Here is a 17,715-nt window from a genome sequence, read left to right on the forward strand (position 1 = left end):
AGATCCAGCATCCACATAAAAACCAGGTGGCTGTGGTAGACCTCTTGTAATCCCTGTACTCTGGACACAGAGACAGGAAACCCCTGAGAGCAGGCCTGGCCAGCTCTGTGTTCAGTGAGAGAACAGGACTCAGTAAAAAAAGTTATTAAGAAAGACATCCAGGGCCAACCACTGGCCAAGCACTAGGACCACACACCAAGAGAAGCAAAGCAAAACAAAACTACAGAAGTTTGTGAGTGCATTTGCCTCAGGGCTCAGGTGAGGAAGCAATTCTTCTCCACTTGCCTTTCTGCATTCTGCCATTTGAGGACCTGTCAATAAGTTCCTCAGTATGTGTGAGAAGAGAGCTACTCGATGTTGGTCTTCCTGGACTCCAGAACTATGCTTCGTTGCCAGGGGTCAGGAGGGATGGATAGGGACACCTTTGGTTTCTGCAATATACAGAGGAGTTTGTACTCCATATCATAGAAAGGAATCTGCATGCTTCTGCTTAAAAGTTTAATATGTATAAGTTAATAAGCTAACAGCTTGATATGTATACATGATTAATCGTTTGTTTGTTCTAAGCTAACCCTACCACCCACCACCACGCCCTGACGCCCCTGGAGGAGTACAAGGTTGATACCAGCTGTAACTAAATAAACTCAGCATTTCAATACATGCCTGAAACCAGACATCCAGAGAAGGAGGCCAGAGTGAGAAGGATGGTAGCTGGAGAAGCCTCAGAAATGTGGCTAATCAGAGGGTCCTCAGAGAGGCAAGACAGAGCTCCAGAAGGATTGACAGATCTTGTCAGCCCCCCTGCCCTCCATAATGAGATGAGATGTGAGGCAGTGTGTGATCTTCTGTTGCTGTTTTGGAGAAGTTGATTTGCCGCATTATCAGCTCTCCTAAGAAGAGCAGAACTTCCAAGACTCAACTCCTGTCTCTGCTGGTTGGCTTTTGTGGTGACAGACTGCATGGAAACTGGTCTAGTTACAAAGAAACTTTCTGCTCTTATAATTTACCCATCTCAGGCCATTTTGTTACAACAGTTAGAAATGAACTGAGACAATGTCAGATCTTTCTCCATGATGAAATGATCACCAAGTAAGGGCAAGCAATCCCTCCACAGTTCCCTCTCCTTTCTTCACCAGGGCAGCCAGCACAGCAAAGAATAGGGAAGGGGTAAACTGAGCAAAAAAAACCACTGGCAGTCAGTTCAATGACTGTTAGTAGTTCAAGGAGCCTGGTGTGACCACAGACAGACATAGCGACCTGCAGGGTACAGTGTTCAGTGTGGGAGCCACACAAAGGCTGTGTCTCTGGATACCATTTACCACCTCCACAAACTTGAGTACTTAGTACTTATGCCTGCCCAATGTAAAGTGGTGAGGATTCAATAGTGCATCTTCCGGAGACTTGGCCCTTTGAGGCATGAGGTGGCCAGAGGTCTCTGCACTTCACTCAAGCCATGACAGAGGGGAAACTGGGTAAGAGAGCCAGCTGGAATGCAGACTGCACAGGATGTATGCCAGCTCTGACTCTTGCTCTCTGTGTGATGCCCGATCCCTAACAAGACACCATCACTGCAGGTGAAGACAGACACTTGTTAAAATGATGGGGCTTAGAGAGAGGCTGAAAAGAGTGGGGGAGTATAGAAGAATACACAGGACACTGTCTGACACCTACTAACCAAACTGATGGTGTACACTGCCATGTTCTAAACACACCCTGAATCACCATTCTGAATTCAGGCCTATGAACTTCAACAAAGTTTACATTAACTCTCGTTTATATGAACTCTCCCAAGGAGTTGGGAGACAATTCTGTCACGCTCAGCTTAACTCTTGACCCTGGATGAGATAGCAGCAAGCTTGGAAGTTGAGAAACTCGCCTGTTCTCAGGCTGCTTCTGTTGCCAGGAGACATGGAGATTTTTGGAGAAAGGCAGCTCTGGGTTCCCTCCTGACAGGGCAGCCTGACACAAACATGGTTTGGTTTCAGCTCCCAGGACGCCGTCTCTGGCAGGGTATACTTCACAGGATACCTTACGGGGCAGTGTAGATTCAAATTTTAAGCCGCTTGAAATGAAAAGTATGTGTCTAAATACCGACACAACTTTGAAATAATTCAGTAGTGCTCTGGTTCTCATGAAGCTGGCACACACACTGTTCATGTTCACTAGTCTGACATACAAGTCTATGAGGAATGGCCACTGCCTCCCTCTGCCCGCACATCAATGTCAACCCACCGAGCTCCAGCCATGCCCCACTGATTGCTCGGGACTCTCCTGTGGGCAGGAGGATACTCTTCCAACCTCACAGCCTGACTGTTTTGGAGGACAGTCCCACAGAATTCAGTGCTCCAAGAGTGGCTGGACTGTGTTCTCAGTAGCTTCTCTGTGGCCAGGACAAAACACCACAACCAAGGCAACTTACAAATGAAACATTTAATTTGAGGCTCACATTTGCAGAGGGTTAGAGTCCCTGCCCAACATGGCAGGGAGCATGGCAGCAGGCAGGGAGCATGGCGATGAGTCTGTTGCTGAGAGCTTACCTGGGATCCACAGGAAGCAGGCAGAGAGGAGATAACTGGGAATGGACTGCCCTATTGAAACCTTAAGACTCACTCCCTGTGACACACCTCCTCCAACAAGGCCACATCCCCTAATCCTTCCAAACATTTCCAACTGGGACCAAGAGTTTGAATACATGAGCCAATGGGGGACATTCTCTTTTAAACCACCATGCCCTCCCACTCAACCCCATCCAATCCCACTCCACCCTGCTTCCCAACTCTCCATGGGGCTGAGCTCTTCCTGTTAGAGTCTAGCCTACCAGTCAGGGATTTTCCAGCTCTGACAAGAAACAAAATACCACCACCCTGCATTCTAAGGTCACTCTTCTTTCATAAGTATGTTTATTATTTGGCATTGACAATGAGGCACTCCATCAGAAATTCCCGTGTGGGAGGATATTACTCTACTGTTAAGGAACAGCTGCACGTGAACTTCCAGTTAGCCTAGCATAGCTGAATATCTTGTTTATACAGAAGGTAAAAGGATGAACCACCATGGTCTGACTCCATCTTTCTCCTCACACTCTACAGTTGCAGATTCTTGAACCTGGATCAAAGGGCACAAAAGCACGTGGACATCCACAAGGCCACAGACACTCTCACTGTACTAATAAGGAAGTAGGTAGAAAGACAGAGATCCAGGCAGGAAAAGTGTAACATGCATCACGGGAGCATCGGAGATAAGCTGAGGACCAGGGGTGTGTAGTCTCCTTTACACTAGAACGCTTCACAGTACTCCACAAATAACAGGCAGCAAAGCGGAGGTCCTCCTGGGAATGGGTCACATCTCATGCCTGGAAGATGTTGGTGAAACCGCGCAGGCCTGGGGAGTCCCGCAATGGACAGCTGAGTATTTTTGTCCCACAAAGGAGCCTACACGCAGAAGCTGACAACGAAGCACTGTGTGGATCATTGGGGTCTCTGTGTCTCCTGAAGATGAGCACCTCAGTTTTCTTCCAACCACTGCTTGAACAGCTTCTGGAACCTCTTCTTGCTTTCCCGCTGGCACTTCTCTTCTGGCTTGCCAGCAGCGCTGCTGCTGCTGCAGAGGCTGCTGCTGCTGCTGCTGCTGCTGAGGCTGTCTGCTGCTGCTGCTGCTGCTGCTGCTGCTGCGGCTGCTGAGGCTGCTGAGGCTGCTGCTGCTGCTGCGCCTCCTCTGGCAGGAGGCTGCTTCTCTCAGCTCCCAGGCTGAGCGTAAGGCCACCAAGTCCCTGCACTAGTGTATCCCAGGAGGAAGGATTGGAGGCCCCATCCCTTTCCCCAATAATATTTTGCCCACAGGCCTGGCAATACCGACATTCACATCGGAACCAACTCTGAGCTCTGTTGCCTGAGTGGAAGATCCTGCTGTCCTTTTCCACTGGGTAAGGTGCCCTGTGATCTCGGCGCCTGCGTCTCAAGTGTCCCAGGAATGCTTTCTTCTTCTGAGGGAAACCCAGGAGTCCACAGTGCTGCTCCAGGAAGTTATTCTGCTCCATGCACTGCCTCTGGAGCAGCCCCTCTGCCAGAGGTGTAGGGGCGCTGGAGCCAGGATTGGTGCTCAGGCCACTGAGGTCCAACCTCAGCTGTTCTAAGGAGATGAGGTGAGAGGATGCAGAGCCTTCCTGGGAGGTCTCCACAATGGTCACTTGAGAAGACCCAGAAATCAATGCTGAGTCCCATTTCTGGAGGGGATCCATGGGGGCTAGTCTGAGCTGGAGGCCACACCAGTCCTGGGGTCTACTCAGGAAGTGGAAGGTGGTGGGTTCTATGATAACTAGAAGGTAGGGAGGACGAATGTGTGCAGCCAGAAGTAGCCAGACTGTAATGAAAGGTGACAAGGGGTGGGGGAGAGAAATCCCATGGTTATTCATGTTATTTCACCTTTCTGTGCTGCATCTTCCTAGACGGAAACTGGACCTCTGTCCAAATTTCTAGACTAATGCCAGAGTTTGGGAATGGATAACAGAGACAAGCCCAGAATGGCATCACACACCTGAGGCAGGAGGATCACAAATAGAGATTGTCCAGCGTAATACTTACTCAGTTGTCTGTCTGAAAAAAAGAAAAAGGAACGTGCTGGAGAGACGGCTCAGAGATTAAGAGACGGCCCAGGCTCCTGCGTGCTCACAGTGCACACAAAGTCATACACAGAGAGAAAACTCCACGAAAGAGACAAAGGAGTAAGGCCTACATATGAAAAGCTACCAAATAATACAAAACTAAATTTAAAAACAATGTGTACATAACAGCTACAAACACAAGGTAGGCACATAGAAAACTAACAAAATATACCCAGAGTCTAGTATACAGACACTATAAAATGCTAATGAAAGAAGGCCTCCTTAAACATAGACAATGTATGCCTGGGTTGGAAGATTTGCCATGGGAAGTTGATTTTCTTCAAGTTGAATTAATCCAAAGCCAATCAAAATCCTGGAAGGAATTTTTTTTTTTTGCTGTTGTTCATAAACAAGCTCTGCCTACATTCCACCTATAATTTCCAAGTTTTGAAAAACAGTAATGATTTGCATAAATCACATCAGTTACTTTGAAGCCTTACTCTAAGGGTGGTGTCTTGGTTTGGTTTGGCATGGCTGTGATGGAAACACCATGACCAAAAGCACCTTGGGGTGGAAATGGCTTAAGTCAGTTTACATTTCTGTATCACAGTCCATCAGTGAGGGAAGTCAGGGCAAGAACTCAAGGCAGGAACCTGCAAGCAGGAACAGATGCAGAGGCCATGGGAGAATGCTGCTCACTGGCTTGCTCCCCAAGGAATGCTCAGCCTGCTTTCTTATACACCCCTGGGGCCCTGTTCAGTGAGAGGACCACTCACAATGTGCTGGGCCATCCCATATCAATCACTAATTAAGAAAACCACCAGAGGCTTGCTCACTGGTCAACCTCTTGGGAGCTTTTTCTCAGTTGACTTACTTCTTCCCAAGTGACTCCAGCTTGTGTCAAGTTGACACAAAACCAGCCAGCAATCAGCAAGACTATTGTCATGGAAAGGAATAGACACTTAGATGCACAGAAGAAAACAATCAACAAATGCACCCTTACAAGTGAGTCTGGACAAGAAAGCACAAAGGGAATCAGAGAATGTTGAATCTGTTCAACAAACAGAAACCCCTGCATACCCATACATGAAAATATAAACCTCAGCCTCATCATTTATACACCCAGTAAATCAAAGAGTTTCAGAAGTAAGCATCAATTACATAATAATATGCTTTTCAGTAGACACTGAACAAAAATGCCTTCAGGACCACAGAAGAGGTATCAACAAATCTTGAACCAAAACCATGATGCACAAATCCACATACAAACAGACATGCACACACATAATTTAAAATAAAATATTTAAAATCTGGACTTCAAAGGAAAAATGCCAATCTAACTCTATGCTAACTAATACCTCCAAATGGCAGATATTTCATGGGTACCTCATCTTTTTCTTTCAGAATACCTGGATTGGAGGATTCTCAAAACAACTGCCCCTTCTCTGTGTCTCTGCCTGCCTGCCTCGCTCTCCCTCTTTAAATGCTAAATTGAATTGTAAGAATGGTACCTCAGGCCCTTTCATTTTAGCAAATTTGGAAATCAAGAAGTCAGTAGTTTCTTTAACACACACAGAATACTTAGAACGTCTCATAACCGAAGGAAACTCAGAACAATATTAGAAAGATATCAAGCCATGTGAGTTGACTTTTTACACATAGAAACTAAAACAAATGTCCTAGGAAGGGAGACTCTTAGGATTTCGTCATTGAAACCCTGGCTTGTGTAGTTCTATCTCGAGGGCCATCACCACCCCACACAGATACTTAGGTGTGAAGCATGTAGAGCAGGATCCTCAGATTGAGAATTATCCATTGAGAATCAATTGCCAATTGAGATTCACAGATCTGATCAGTTTTCACAAGTCACAGAGACACTCCCAGGATATTTCTTCCTTTAGAAAGCCAGTTCTCACAGGAAGAAAGTAAGTCTCACAAATACCTTTTAATCAAGAAATTGCCTAGACTTCAGAAACATCAAATCACAACAAGGTAGCATTTTAATCATATTTTGTTCTCCCCCTCGCTCCCTATTTCTGTGAACTATTTCCAGTCCAATAACACCACCACAAAATGATCATGAAGTTACTCATGAACCTCTCTAGAGGTATTAAATACAAGGAAGCCCACAAATGTCCTGTTTAGGCTGTGGAGAGCAACTAGAGGAAAAAAATACGACTTCCCATTCTGCATCTTACTTCATCAACTGTCTCTTACCTCAGCAGGATACAGACCTTATACCAAACTTCAGCTCAAATTAAGGCAACCTCCTGTTTTCTCCTCCTCCTGCTCCTCCTCCTCCTCCACCACCACAACCACCCCCCCCACCATCGCCATCATCATCATCATCACCACCACCACTACCATCATCATCTCACATAGCTTATGAAGAATTGGAAGACACGATGGCTGGACATGAACAGACCCAAAATGTTTATTGGTCAAAGTTTCTGTTTGGTAGTGTACTGTTTGACCATTGTGGTGGTCATTGTTATGTGTTGCGGTGGGTAGGCTGTGATGCCTGGTTAATCACACACTAGCCTAAGTATTTCTGTGTAGCTATTTCCAGACTGAGAAACTTTTACTACTATTAGACTTTAAGTGACGCATGTTATCTTTCATTGTGTGAATGGAATTCATCACATCAGGCAAAGTCTGAAGCCCCTCCCAGGGTGGAGGTAATTCAGTCTCCTGACCCCAACACACACACTCTGTCTGATTTTAGAGCATTCTAGTCTGCCTGATGAATTCAGGCTCAAAATTACAACATCAATTCTTTTTAATTCAAATACCACATGTTTCACTTATTTTACATACCGACTATAACATCAACTCCCAAATGAATACTATCCAACCAAGCCACTACTTGACCTCCAGATTTTGTACTTGCCAGAGTTCACATTGCAGTGGAGCCAATGTCTTGAGATGAAGGAATCTAGCACTAGATAGAGATATGCATATCATAGATCTCTTATTCGTTTGGTTTCTCTGGAGAATCTTTACAGATAACAGTCACAACATACCATACCTTCCTGCAGCCCAATTGAAAACATTTGCTGAGCCATTGTGCTGACAAGTGTCAAATGATGTGGACTACAAGAAATGGGACAAAGTGCAGGTTCCATACACGTAGTGCCTCCCCAAAACACAAAATGTGTGCTAGGTGCTTTACCTCCTTCCTTCACTATGGTCTCCCCATGAAAATCCAAAGTTGGTAGAATCATTGTCATTTCACAAATACAAAACTTGAAAAGTAAGGAGAGACACACCAGAGGCTGGGCCTGACCTGGGATCTGGTGCAAATGAAATCTGTTTAATATGAAGCTGATGGAGATGGGTTTGCATAGAACAGCTGGACCACATCACAGAAAGCTTCCAGTGACATGAAGGATCCAAACAAAGTCTCACTCTCTCTCATCTGTTCCGTGGCATCCACCAAACCAAGAAACAGCACCAACTGACCTAAGGACAGGACTAAAACTGAATTAGAAGTATGAATCCAACGTAAGATGGATGTGTGTGGTTAATAGATGAGGAACACACAGTAGAAGAGCCAGCATTCTGATGAAGGACCATTCATAGAAGGCTTAGAAATGGCAGAGCAGGAAAAGCCCTTGACCTAACTGAGAAGTCTAGGGTAACTCCTGTGTTCCCTGCTGAGTGAGGACCATGAAGTGAGTGGGAAGTCCATCTCCCAAACATCCCATGGCAGCATGGGTGGAAGTAATGACAGGAAATGTGCCCTTTTCTACTTTCTTTCCCCCTCACATTACCTATCTGCTAAGAGAACCCTCTTACTTGATTATTGTGATTCTCCTCCTCCTCCAGTCTTCAATTTCTGAGATAGGTTGTAGTATCCTCAAATTCAAGTCAATCCTCCTGCCTCATCCTTTTGAGTGTTTGGATTAGCCAATGATACTGTGGTTCTTAATATCAAACTCATTTCACAGGTGAAGACAGTAATATCCTCAGGACGATAGAAAGGCACATGGCAGATCTGGGCTATTAGGAAATTTGTCAAGAATAGAGCTCCTGTCCTGAACTACCATACCACATTGCCCTCTCAAAAATAGACACACAAGCATACACAATGCTTCCCATGGAAGAAAGTCTGCTTATGGCCATGAGCAAAGAGAACCCCTTCTCACTAAGGACTAATCAGAACAGTGATTCCCCACTTCACCAAACACAGGAGGAAGTAGGGGGTGTTGGGAGCAGGTCAAGTACAATATGTGATCTTCTGATGCCATCAAGGACCACCAGTTTTTTCTGAAATCTACAGATGGCATGAGCCTAGTTTAGCAAAGCACTTTCTATTCCTGTATTTTTCCCGAGAGCAGATACCGCCCAAGCCCCCAGCAGATATTGTGGTGATATTGTGTTCCCCAATATATTGTGCATCCTAGTAAACTTATCTAGTTTCAAAGAACAGAACAGCCACTCGATATGGAGGCCAGAAAATGGTGGCACATACACCTTTAATCCTAGCATTCTGGAGGCAGAGATCCATCATGATCTCTGTGAGTTTTAAGCCACACTGGAAACAGCCAGGCATGGTGACACACAACTTTAATCCCAGGAAGTGATGGAAAGAAGCAGAAAGGTATATAAGGCATGAAAACCAGGAACTAGAGCCTGGTTAAGCTTTTAGGCTTTTAGCAGCAGTTCAGCTGAGATTCATTCAAATGAGGACTCAGAGGCTTACAGTCTGAGGAAACCGGATCAGCTGAGGAATTGTTGAGGTGAGGAAGCTGTGGATTTTCTGCTTCTCTGATCTTCCAGTATTCACCCCAATACCTGGGCCTGGGTTTGTTTTTATTAATAAGACCATTTAAGGTTCATGCTACAAGATATAGCAGATAGATAATCTTTTCACTCATATTGGTCAACTGGGCATTACTTCCCCATTTTTTGCCACCTGGAAGCCAGTGGATAGATGATGGTGGCAGTCTTCAATGAAAGGTTTGGCATGGGGCCTCTAAGCAAGATTTTCCCCTCAAATCCACCCTTTAGGGTTCAGCTTAGAAAGCACTTCTTCCAAAAGGTATTCTCTGGTTTCCTTCAAACCATCTGGACTGGGGACCTTCCTAAGGTTCCCACAGCACCCTGTATTTTCCTACCCAAGTCTGTTCAGCTGTCAAGGGATGGTTATCTGTATGTCAAATCACTAGCCTGGGAGCCATGTGAGCAGTCATTGAGTTTCTCTGGTCATCCTTCCTGAGCCTTGGCCCTAGTAGATCATAAGAAGTATGGAGAACTTGGAGCCTTTTTATAAACATATCAGTATTTCCATCTTGCAGAATCCTATTTTCCCGCACTGTAATGGAAGAGAGTCCCAACACCAAGAGCCTGGGTAATGTCCCTAACATCACATGACCACATGGAATGGCATTCCAGCCTGGGACTGCCTGGCTCCAGATGCTTGTGCCTTTGGTGGTGGAGCAATACATCTCTGGATCCTCAGCCTCCTCAGAAGCCCGAGTTAGAAAGTAATCTTGAGGTATAGAATTCAGATGGACAGGCCTGGAGGCTAGGCTGGGTGCCCAGATCAGGAAACTGATGTAGCAAATACTTACATTCCTGCATCAGACAATGCTGTGCTCTCAATATCTGGTGGGCTGTCGAACAAACCTTGCCAGTCTATGCAGCCCAAACCAACCTGGCCAGGCTCCTTCTCTCCTTGACTTACACCGCAGTGTGGACCAGGAATAACAAGTAGCTAAACACACCAATGCTTCCTATGTGGAGGAGATGAATGCTACAAACAGAGGTGAATTCACTTTGAAAATTAAAATCTTATCTTTCCCACCTTTCTGTCTGCAATAAAATATACTTAGAAAATGAATGTATTTCAGTTGAGAGGAAAAGAATTCATGTCATGATTTTGTTTAGACAACATGAGGACATTTGTGCCAAGAATGGCAATATGTCACATCTGTACAAGGCAATGGGTGCCAAAGAGTGGCCACCTACCGCGTACAAGGGCAGCAGGGAGGAGCCTGAATTCCAGCCAAGGAACACCACACAGAGAGGTGAGTTTGTCCAGGCCCTGGCTCTCGGGACTTCTCTATTTCCGGTGCCTACAACGATGTATCCAATCTCACCAGGCCTAGAAAAGAAGAGACACTCTTCTTAGCAGTGTCCCTAGAAAAGAACATCAAAGTCACTAAACGCCGAGTAATGTCCATCTATGAGTGTGAAAGAAGATTTGAAGAGGACCACGAAACACAGTTGTTAGCTTTGGGAGCTCCTGCCATGTGGGACTAAAAGATACAGACTTGAGATGTGGAGCTTCACCGGAAGTTGAACGGAAGGGCCCAGGGAAGGGCAAAGAAGAGGGGCAGAGCAACAGGAAGAAGACAGTCATTTCTCAGCAGTGACAAGCCCTCCTGGTCACCACAGTCTCGGATCTCTGGGTCTGCAGCATAGATTCTGCCACCCATGGCCTGTGTGACACCTACATGTCCCCTACAAGACAACACCAGACTGGCCAGAGTGCATTCACCTAACCTGTCTGCCCTGGGATGCAATGGTTCCATCAATAACCGCCCTGGAGCCCAATCCTAAGGCCCGAGGCAAAGTGCTGTGAAGCATACAATAAAGGGGGAAATGGGGTCTGCACTGCTGCTAGACCCTGGGGAACAGAGTGGGGAGAGAAGACACAATACTTGTCATTTCCGGAATGAACAGGAATTCAAGCTTCCGATCTGCCATTCAGAACACAGGAGTTCCCACACATAAACAAGTGGCAGGATACCACCTACCTAACAAAAAAGGGCTGTGTGGCTACTGCACTGATGTCACATACCTCTAGACTCTGGATACTGCAGGGGTAAAAGGCACAGGCCTTCTCTGGGTGAACAGGAAATAAGTCCTGACACTTCCTGCATTCACACATATATCCTGAAAAATAACATTGCTCAGAGGACTCCTAACTGCGGGTCAGGACCTGATGTGAAAATGACAACAGAACATGTGATTGTGTCAGCTAAAGGGGAATGATACACAGAGGAGGCTCTGCAGCCACATGATCAAGAAGGCCTTAGCCTGGCTGTGATGGGACTGTGTTTTACAGGCTCAGTTGCCCTTACCTGACATTGTGATTTCTTTTGAGTAGATGATATGTGCATAGACATATTGAAATATCCTGGGGACCTGATGCCCAGAATTCATTTATATTTCATATACACATTACACATACAACCTACAGGTGATCTTATAGTTTTATACTGATATAATTCATGCATTTTAATACTTCCCTGTGTGTGTGTGTGTGTGTGTGTGTGTGTGTGTGTGTGTGTATCTTACTGTTTGTCTGTGTGCGTGCTCAGATTGAACACAGGTCCCAGGCATATAAAGTACATATTCCACCTCTGAAACACGTCTCCACCCTGGCTTGCATTGTAACAAGCTGCCAGGAGGAGGCGAGATGTGGAATTTCTCTCTGTGGTTTCATCTGGTGCTAGGAAATTTTCAGGATTTGGAGCATTTTGGTTTGGCAGGCTCAGATTAGGGGTGTTCAAACAGTGCTGTTATCCTCCCTGCAGATGAGGTAGCTGGTGATCATAAAGGCTCAGCCACTCACTGATGGTGACCCAGCTAGTTTTTGATGGTGATCCCTTCTTTTCAGGCTGTCTTTACTAGCAGCCACAGTAATCTATTCTCTCACGACTGCCACCTACTGGCTTGAACTTGCATCCACCATCTTCTACTAAGCAAAGATCTCCCTCCCTCTTTCATTTCTCACCATCTGGTAAATGTTGGACACAGATTCTGTTTTAGCCCAGGACTATCACTTGACAAGGCAACTATTCCTCGCAATACACAATTGGATGCCCATGCCAGACCCGAACAAACATGGTGGGTTTCCTTCCCACCCTCATACTGCATAAAGAGCATGGGCTGCGGCCATGGTCTTATCTTAGCTATCTCATTCGATCCCATGTACAATTTTCACAGTGACTGACAAGAATAAAGCCGCTGTTTCCTCACAAAAGCTATTGACAAAACATTGTCTTAGATGCCAAGGTGGTCTAGGTGAAGACTCGGCCTCTTTGACAGAGAACTGTTGAAATTGTTCCCCTTAAAATATAGAAACCCTTCTTCTCTGTTGCTTGTGAGGCTCAGCCACACAAGGATCCTCACTTGATCTTTTCAGACAAGCTAACAAAACAGCACCCACACAGAGGTAAAGCACACATCAATACACTGCCAACAGCATGAGTCAATCTAGAGAAGCCATATTGAAAGGCAAAAGGAAACCTGTGATCAATCCTAACAACCAATTTCCCATCCCACAGAGGTCTACTGCCCAGAATCAGCTGTCCTCCAGCAAGCAGGACAACCAGGTAGGCCTTCCTTCTGAGTATCTTCTGCTGCAGCTTGCATCTGAGGAAAACTGTCCAAGTCCTTGCTGCTGATACAGGAATCACCGAGCTTAATTTCTCTAAGTTCTATTTCTAAGTCACATCCTGATCCTTATCTTTGTGAGGAATCTCAAGAAGAATTTCTCTGACGTTTCTATCGGGCAAATGTCTCCATTGAAAACAGTAACTCTTCAGGGACTCTGTCTCACACTGTAGGGTGGCAGATGGGGTGGGCGGCTGGCAATGCCAAGGAGACAAGTCATCTGTGAGCTTGAACAGACTCGAGCCCAGTGACACCCGGATGCCTAGTGGTAACTACAGGAAATTTGGGTCCCTTCTCCCTGTAAAATCGCAATCCCCAGGTAGAGAAAGACAAATACATCACACGGAGATAGCCCCACCATGATTCTGACACTGAAGAGATGGCCCTTCTGAGAAAAACAAGGAGGCCTCTCCGAAAGCACCATTCAGGCTCGCCAAGGAGGGATCCTGGTCTAGACCCACATGCGCACCAGCACACCCCCCACCCCACCCCCCGTTCTAGGAGCTTCTCTCTGGGTTTTGCTTTCCCTTGGCCCATCCTAGGGAGCCTCCCTTCTCTTCTCCCCCTCCCCACCCCCACGCCCCCAATTCCCTCTTTTGCCTGTTGCTCCCAGGTCTCCCCCCACCCCCATCTCCTCAGAACCCTCATGCTCTCTTTCTGAACCTCCCTCAAAGCCTTCACTCTCTCACTCTCATTCTCCCTCTGTCTCTCTGGCTTTCTCACGGGTATTTCGTCAGTGAATCAGGTCCTGCAGTCTGGCCGCCAGAGTACCACTTCCTTTGCTCAACCCTGGAAACGCAGCTTGGCTCTCAGACACCAAGGTTAAGACCACCAAGAGGAGCGGTCCTCCAGAGGCTAGAGAGGCCTGGTGCTGCAGGCCGGTACTGTGGCCTGCCAGGCTGGTGGCTCCCAGGGGAGGACGACTTTACCCTTAGCAGCCTCTGCTGAGGCCCGAATCTCAGGGTGGTGGGCGGCAGCGATTTTCTCCCCAGGAGTGGTGGCATAGGGCGTCGCGGCCCACACTGTCCAGCTCAGGACCTGTGGTTTCTATGGAGACCGCTGTCCCGACAGGACAGCACGCAGCTGCAGCCCCCAGGACCCCCCTGCAGTGTGGGGAGAGGAGAGATCGCGGTAGCGGAGGTGACGTCACACGGGGGCTCCATGGATTCCAAGAGAGGCCTTGGGAGGCTGCCTGCCAGGGGATGTGCAGATCAGCTGGGGGCCACAGAGTGCAGGGGAAGATGAATCTCTGCTCTTTGAGTTTACTAGTCGTCTTTGTGTGAGGGCACGAGCTCACGGGAAAATGAAAACCAACCAAGTGAAGGAGTTGCACCAAGGCTGCCAGATGTGGGGATCAAGTGTCTGGGTGGATTTGCTGTTTGCTTTTCAGTTCATGGGGTGGTAGTGGAATCAGGGCAACTCTCAGCCCGCTGCGCAGGGAACTCTTATCTCTATGCACAGATAGTTTGGAACAAGCTTCCCACCCAAGTGGCTTATCCATGAGAAAAAAGCATGGGAGTAGGAGGGTCTGTCATCCAGGAGTATTGCAGATCATGGCAAGTGAGTGCATATCAAGGCTCAACTGAAAAAACACCTCAAAGATTGTTCTGGAGCCAAATGGAAGTGACAATGGTCCCGAAATATGTGTTTAGCTGCTCCAAGTTCGGTGTTCCAATGTGGAAGCAGCTTCATTAAGTTCTTATAGTAACAACTAAGATTCCTATAACATTGCTGGGGGCTCATCTCGAATTTGAAGACTCTCACTGTGGGATTTGAATAGCCCTCACTGGGATTGGAAGACCACCACTTAAGGTAGAAAAATTGACTGCAAACATTGATGGAGGACTCACGGATAATAATGATCTTTGGGGGCCCTGAGCAACTTCACAGAGCATTCCTAGTAACAATTCCAAATCTCACAGGTGAATGGAGATCAGAGAGCTCCCTAGGGGAAGATTGTCAAGTATAATTTAACCAATCTGCTGGAAGTACGGGTGGATACTTTTACCAGATGTATTGAAATCTTCCCTTACCAAACAAAGTGCACAGGAATTGGTAAAGACCCTCTTAAATGAAGTTGTTCCTAGATTCAGAGTACTTAGGAGCATTCAAAGTGAAAAAGGACAGACTTCAAAGCAAAATTCACTTGTGGCTTCTCTTGGACCCTGGTAATATATTTTAACCTCTGTTGTTCCTAGCATCCCCAGTCTCTTCAAACACATCTCACTGAATTGATGCTGGAGGCCCAAGGTCTCTCCATGAAGTTCTTACCACCACCTTGACGAAGCTGAGAAGTACCAAAGGCCTTTCTGGACTGACTCCTTTTGAAGCTTTATATGGGAGGCCTTTCCTTACAAGAGACCTGCCACATGACCCCAAAACTATCCAACTTGTTTTCTTATATCACACACCTAGCCACGTTCCAACTTATCCTTTCAGACTTCAGTCAGGGAGCCTCTGAAGGGAGAGAGATCATTCTGCTCTATTCTGTCCTTGATATCTAGTCTTGATCAAATCCCTCAAGGACGTGAGCCTTAGTTGGAATGTTCTCATTTGCTGTTCTCCTTACCTCAAATGTCTTCAAAATAGCTGGAACGGATTCATGGATTGGTTGCACCAGAGTCAAGAAGTGGTGCTCCACACAGCCCCCATCAGAGACAAATCAGAAAAACATCTCCACAATGGCTGAAGCCCACACCTCAGAGCCAATAAAGACCTTCAAACCATTCAAATAACAGATATGTGGGTCATAAATGGGCAAAACACTCCTATATCCATACCTTTTCCACTCCTGTCTCTTCTTCATGGCGTTTCTGTCAGTGGGACTATTTCTATTGCTCCCTAAACTGGACCTTGTGAAATTAACAGTCACTATGAGGGTCTTAACCTATGAAGAAGTATCCTCTAGGACATCTTCTTTCTACTATAAGAACAATTTTCTTGCCAAATCAACAGGACTCAGTGTCCTTCCTGGCATCCAGTTATTTGAGCCAGATTCCCAGGTATGGGCAGCTGAGAGCGATAAGTATGTCTTCTTAGGATTTAGTGCTATGGAAATATGCACTCCAATACTTGCTGATGGGCATATAGGATTCTTCACTTCACCCCTCATTCTTTGGCAGAGCTTCTCACTCTGAATGGAAAAGGATCACCTTGGGCCTGTAAAAAAGGAATTGTTTTCAGGAATGTTCACATGTCTTGGCCAAATCCCAATAAGAATACCTCTTCAGTCCTTCACTGCAAGACATCTGTATTAAGAGTCAAAATTGTCAGATAGATGTATGTATTACCCTCTATATTATAAATGCTCCTGGCCAGGAATGACTGACAGATCATAAAGCCCAGTTCCAGTCAGGAATATTTGCATGCAGGGTTTATGAACATGATTGGCTATGTAGTTTTCTGTAAGCTAAAACACTGTCCTCCAAAGTCTCTGCCCTGTACCTGTGGTGATATTTATGGAATTCCCTGTTAGACAAAGTGAACTTCTAGGAGTGACTTGGTGGACCCACCAATGTCCAAGATCAATCTCATCTTATAGGTCAAATTGAGCAAGACCCAGTGGTCCTGGAATCCATTTGGACCAATCTCATCTTATGGGCCAGATAGCTCTGGGATCTTACACTTGTCCTCCAGTGGATATTTCTGGTTCTAAGCCCATCGCTTATACCTGAACTGTGCTGAAGCTTTGGTCTTCAATGGCCCCTATTTCTATTGTGCTGTCTGTCTTAGGGTTTCTGTTGCTGTGAAGAGACACCATGACCATAGCAACTCTTATAAAAGAAAATATTTAATTAGAGTGGCTCACTTACAGATTGAGAGGTTCACTCCATTATCACGACAGGGAGCATGGGGCATGCATGCAGCATGGTGCTGGAGCTGAGAGTGCTACATCTTGCAGGCAACAGGAAATTGACTGACACACTGGGCGGTATCCTGAGCATAGGAAACGTCAAAGCCCGACCCCCATACACTTCCTCCAACAAGGCTATACCCACTCCAACAAAGCCACACCCCCTGATAGTGCCACTCCCTATGAGATTATGTGGGCCAATACATTCAAACTACCACACTTTCTAAGTCCTGGCCTAGAGAAATGGTGAGCCAAGGGTCCTTCATGGTTGTAGTCTCTCTTTGCAGTAGAGGGTACTTACAAGGAGGACTCCATAAAGTCCTAGGGATTGCAACTAGAATGGGCCAATTCTGAAGATAGACACTCATGAAAACAGTCCTCCCTATCTCTCAACTATACTCCAAGCAGTCCTCATGTTCAAGAGTTGTTGATCAATCAAATCTGTTTTTTGTTTTGTCTTGTTTTTATGCTTTTAAATTTGTTTTTGACTTTGGTTTTATTTTTGTTGTTTTTTTTGTTTTGTTTTTAAGGAAAACACACAGTGGTTGACCTTGGAACTTGAGCTGACTGATGAGAAATTTCTTCATCTCTTAAGAAACCAGTTGCAATGGACAAAGGTGGCAAGGAAGTCATCAGCTTCGCTGACACATATGACAAAAGCCCGTAGAGGGTTTTGTGGATGATTTTCTTGCCTTTCTCCCCACTCTAATAAGGGAAAAGTGGTCTTAATTTTTTTATTTCAATAATGCTTTCAATATGGTTATAGTTATTCTCTGTAGGTTGCATGTTACCTCACACATATAGTACAGTATTATTGAAGGGCTGTCTGTCTGTTGCCCCGAGTTTTATCATG

At 46.0% G+C, this 17,715-nt stretch overlaps 1 protein-coding gene across 1 annotated transcript; it reads right to left on the reverse strand.

Moving 5' to 3' along the window:
- Positions 1–1,773: 1,773 nt before the first annotated feature.
- LOC114683386 (protein FAM156A/FAM156B-like) lies at positions 1,774–13,818 on the reverse strand. Its single transcript, XM_037198755.1, has 4 exons — positions 13,733–13,818; positions 10,574–10,709; positions 3,687–4,359; positions 1,774–2,062 (listed from the first exon to the last, which is right to left on the reverse strand). The coding sequence occupies exons 3-4, from the start codon at positions 4,235–4,237 to the stop codon at positions 1,774–1,776; spliced, it is 840 nt and encodes a 279-aa protein (XP_037054650.1). The 5' UTR covers positions 4,238–4,359; positions 10,574–10,709; positions 13,733–13,818.
- Positions 13,819–17,715: the final 3,897 nt, after the last annotated feature.

Source organism: Peromyscus leucopus, chromosome X (assembly GCF_004664715.2).
Source record: "Peromyscus leucopus breed LL Stock chromosome X, UCI_PerLeu_2.1, whole genome shotgun sequence".
Lineage (NCBI taxonomy): Eukaryota > Metazoa > Chordata > Mammalia > Rodentia > Cricetidae > Peromyscus > Peromyscus leucopus.

Bases quoted from the DNA above. Each gene is read 5' to 3' on its own strand.
- LOC114683386 (XM_037198755.1), bottom strand. From the start codon at position 4,237: ATGGATCCCCTCCAGAAATGGGACTCAGCATTGATTTCTGGGTCTTCT. The intron at 2,063-3,686 runs GCAGCCTCAGCA...TTTCATTTCAAG, and splicing joins CAGCAGCAGCAGCAGCCTCA to CGGCTTAAAATTTGAATCTA.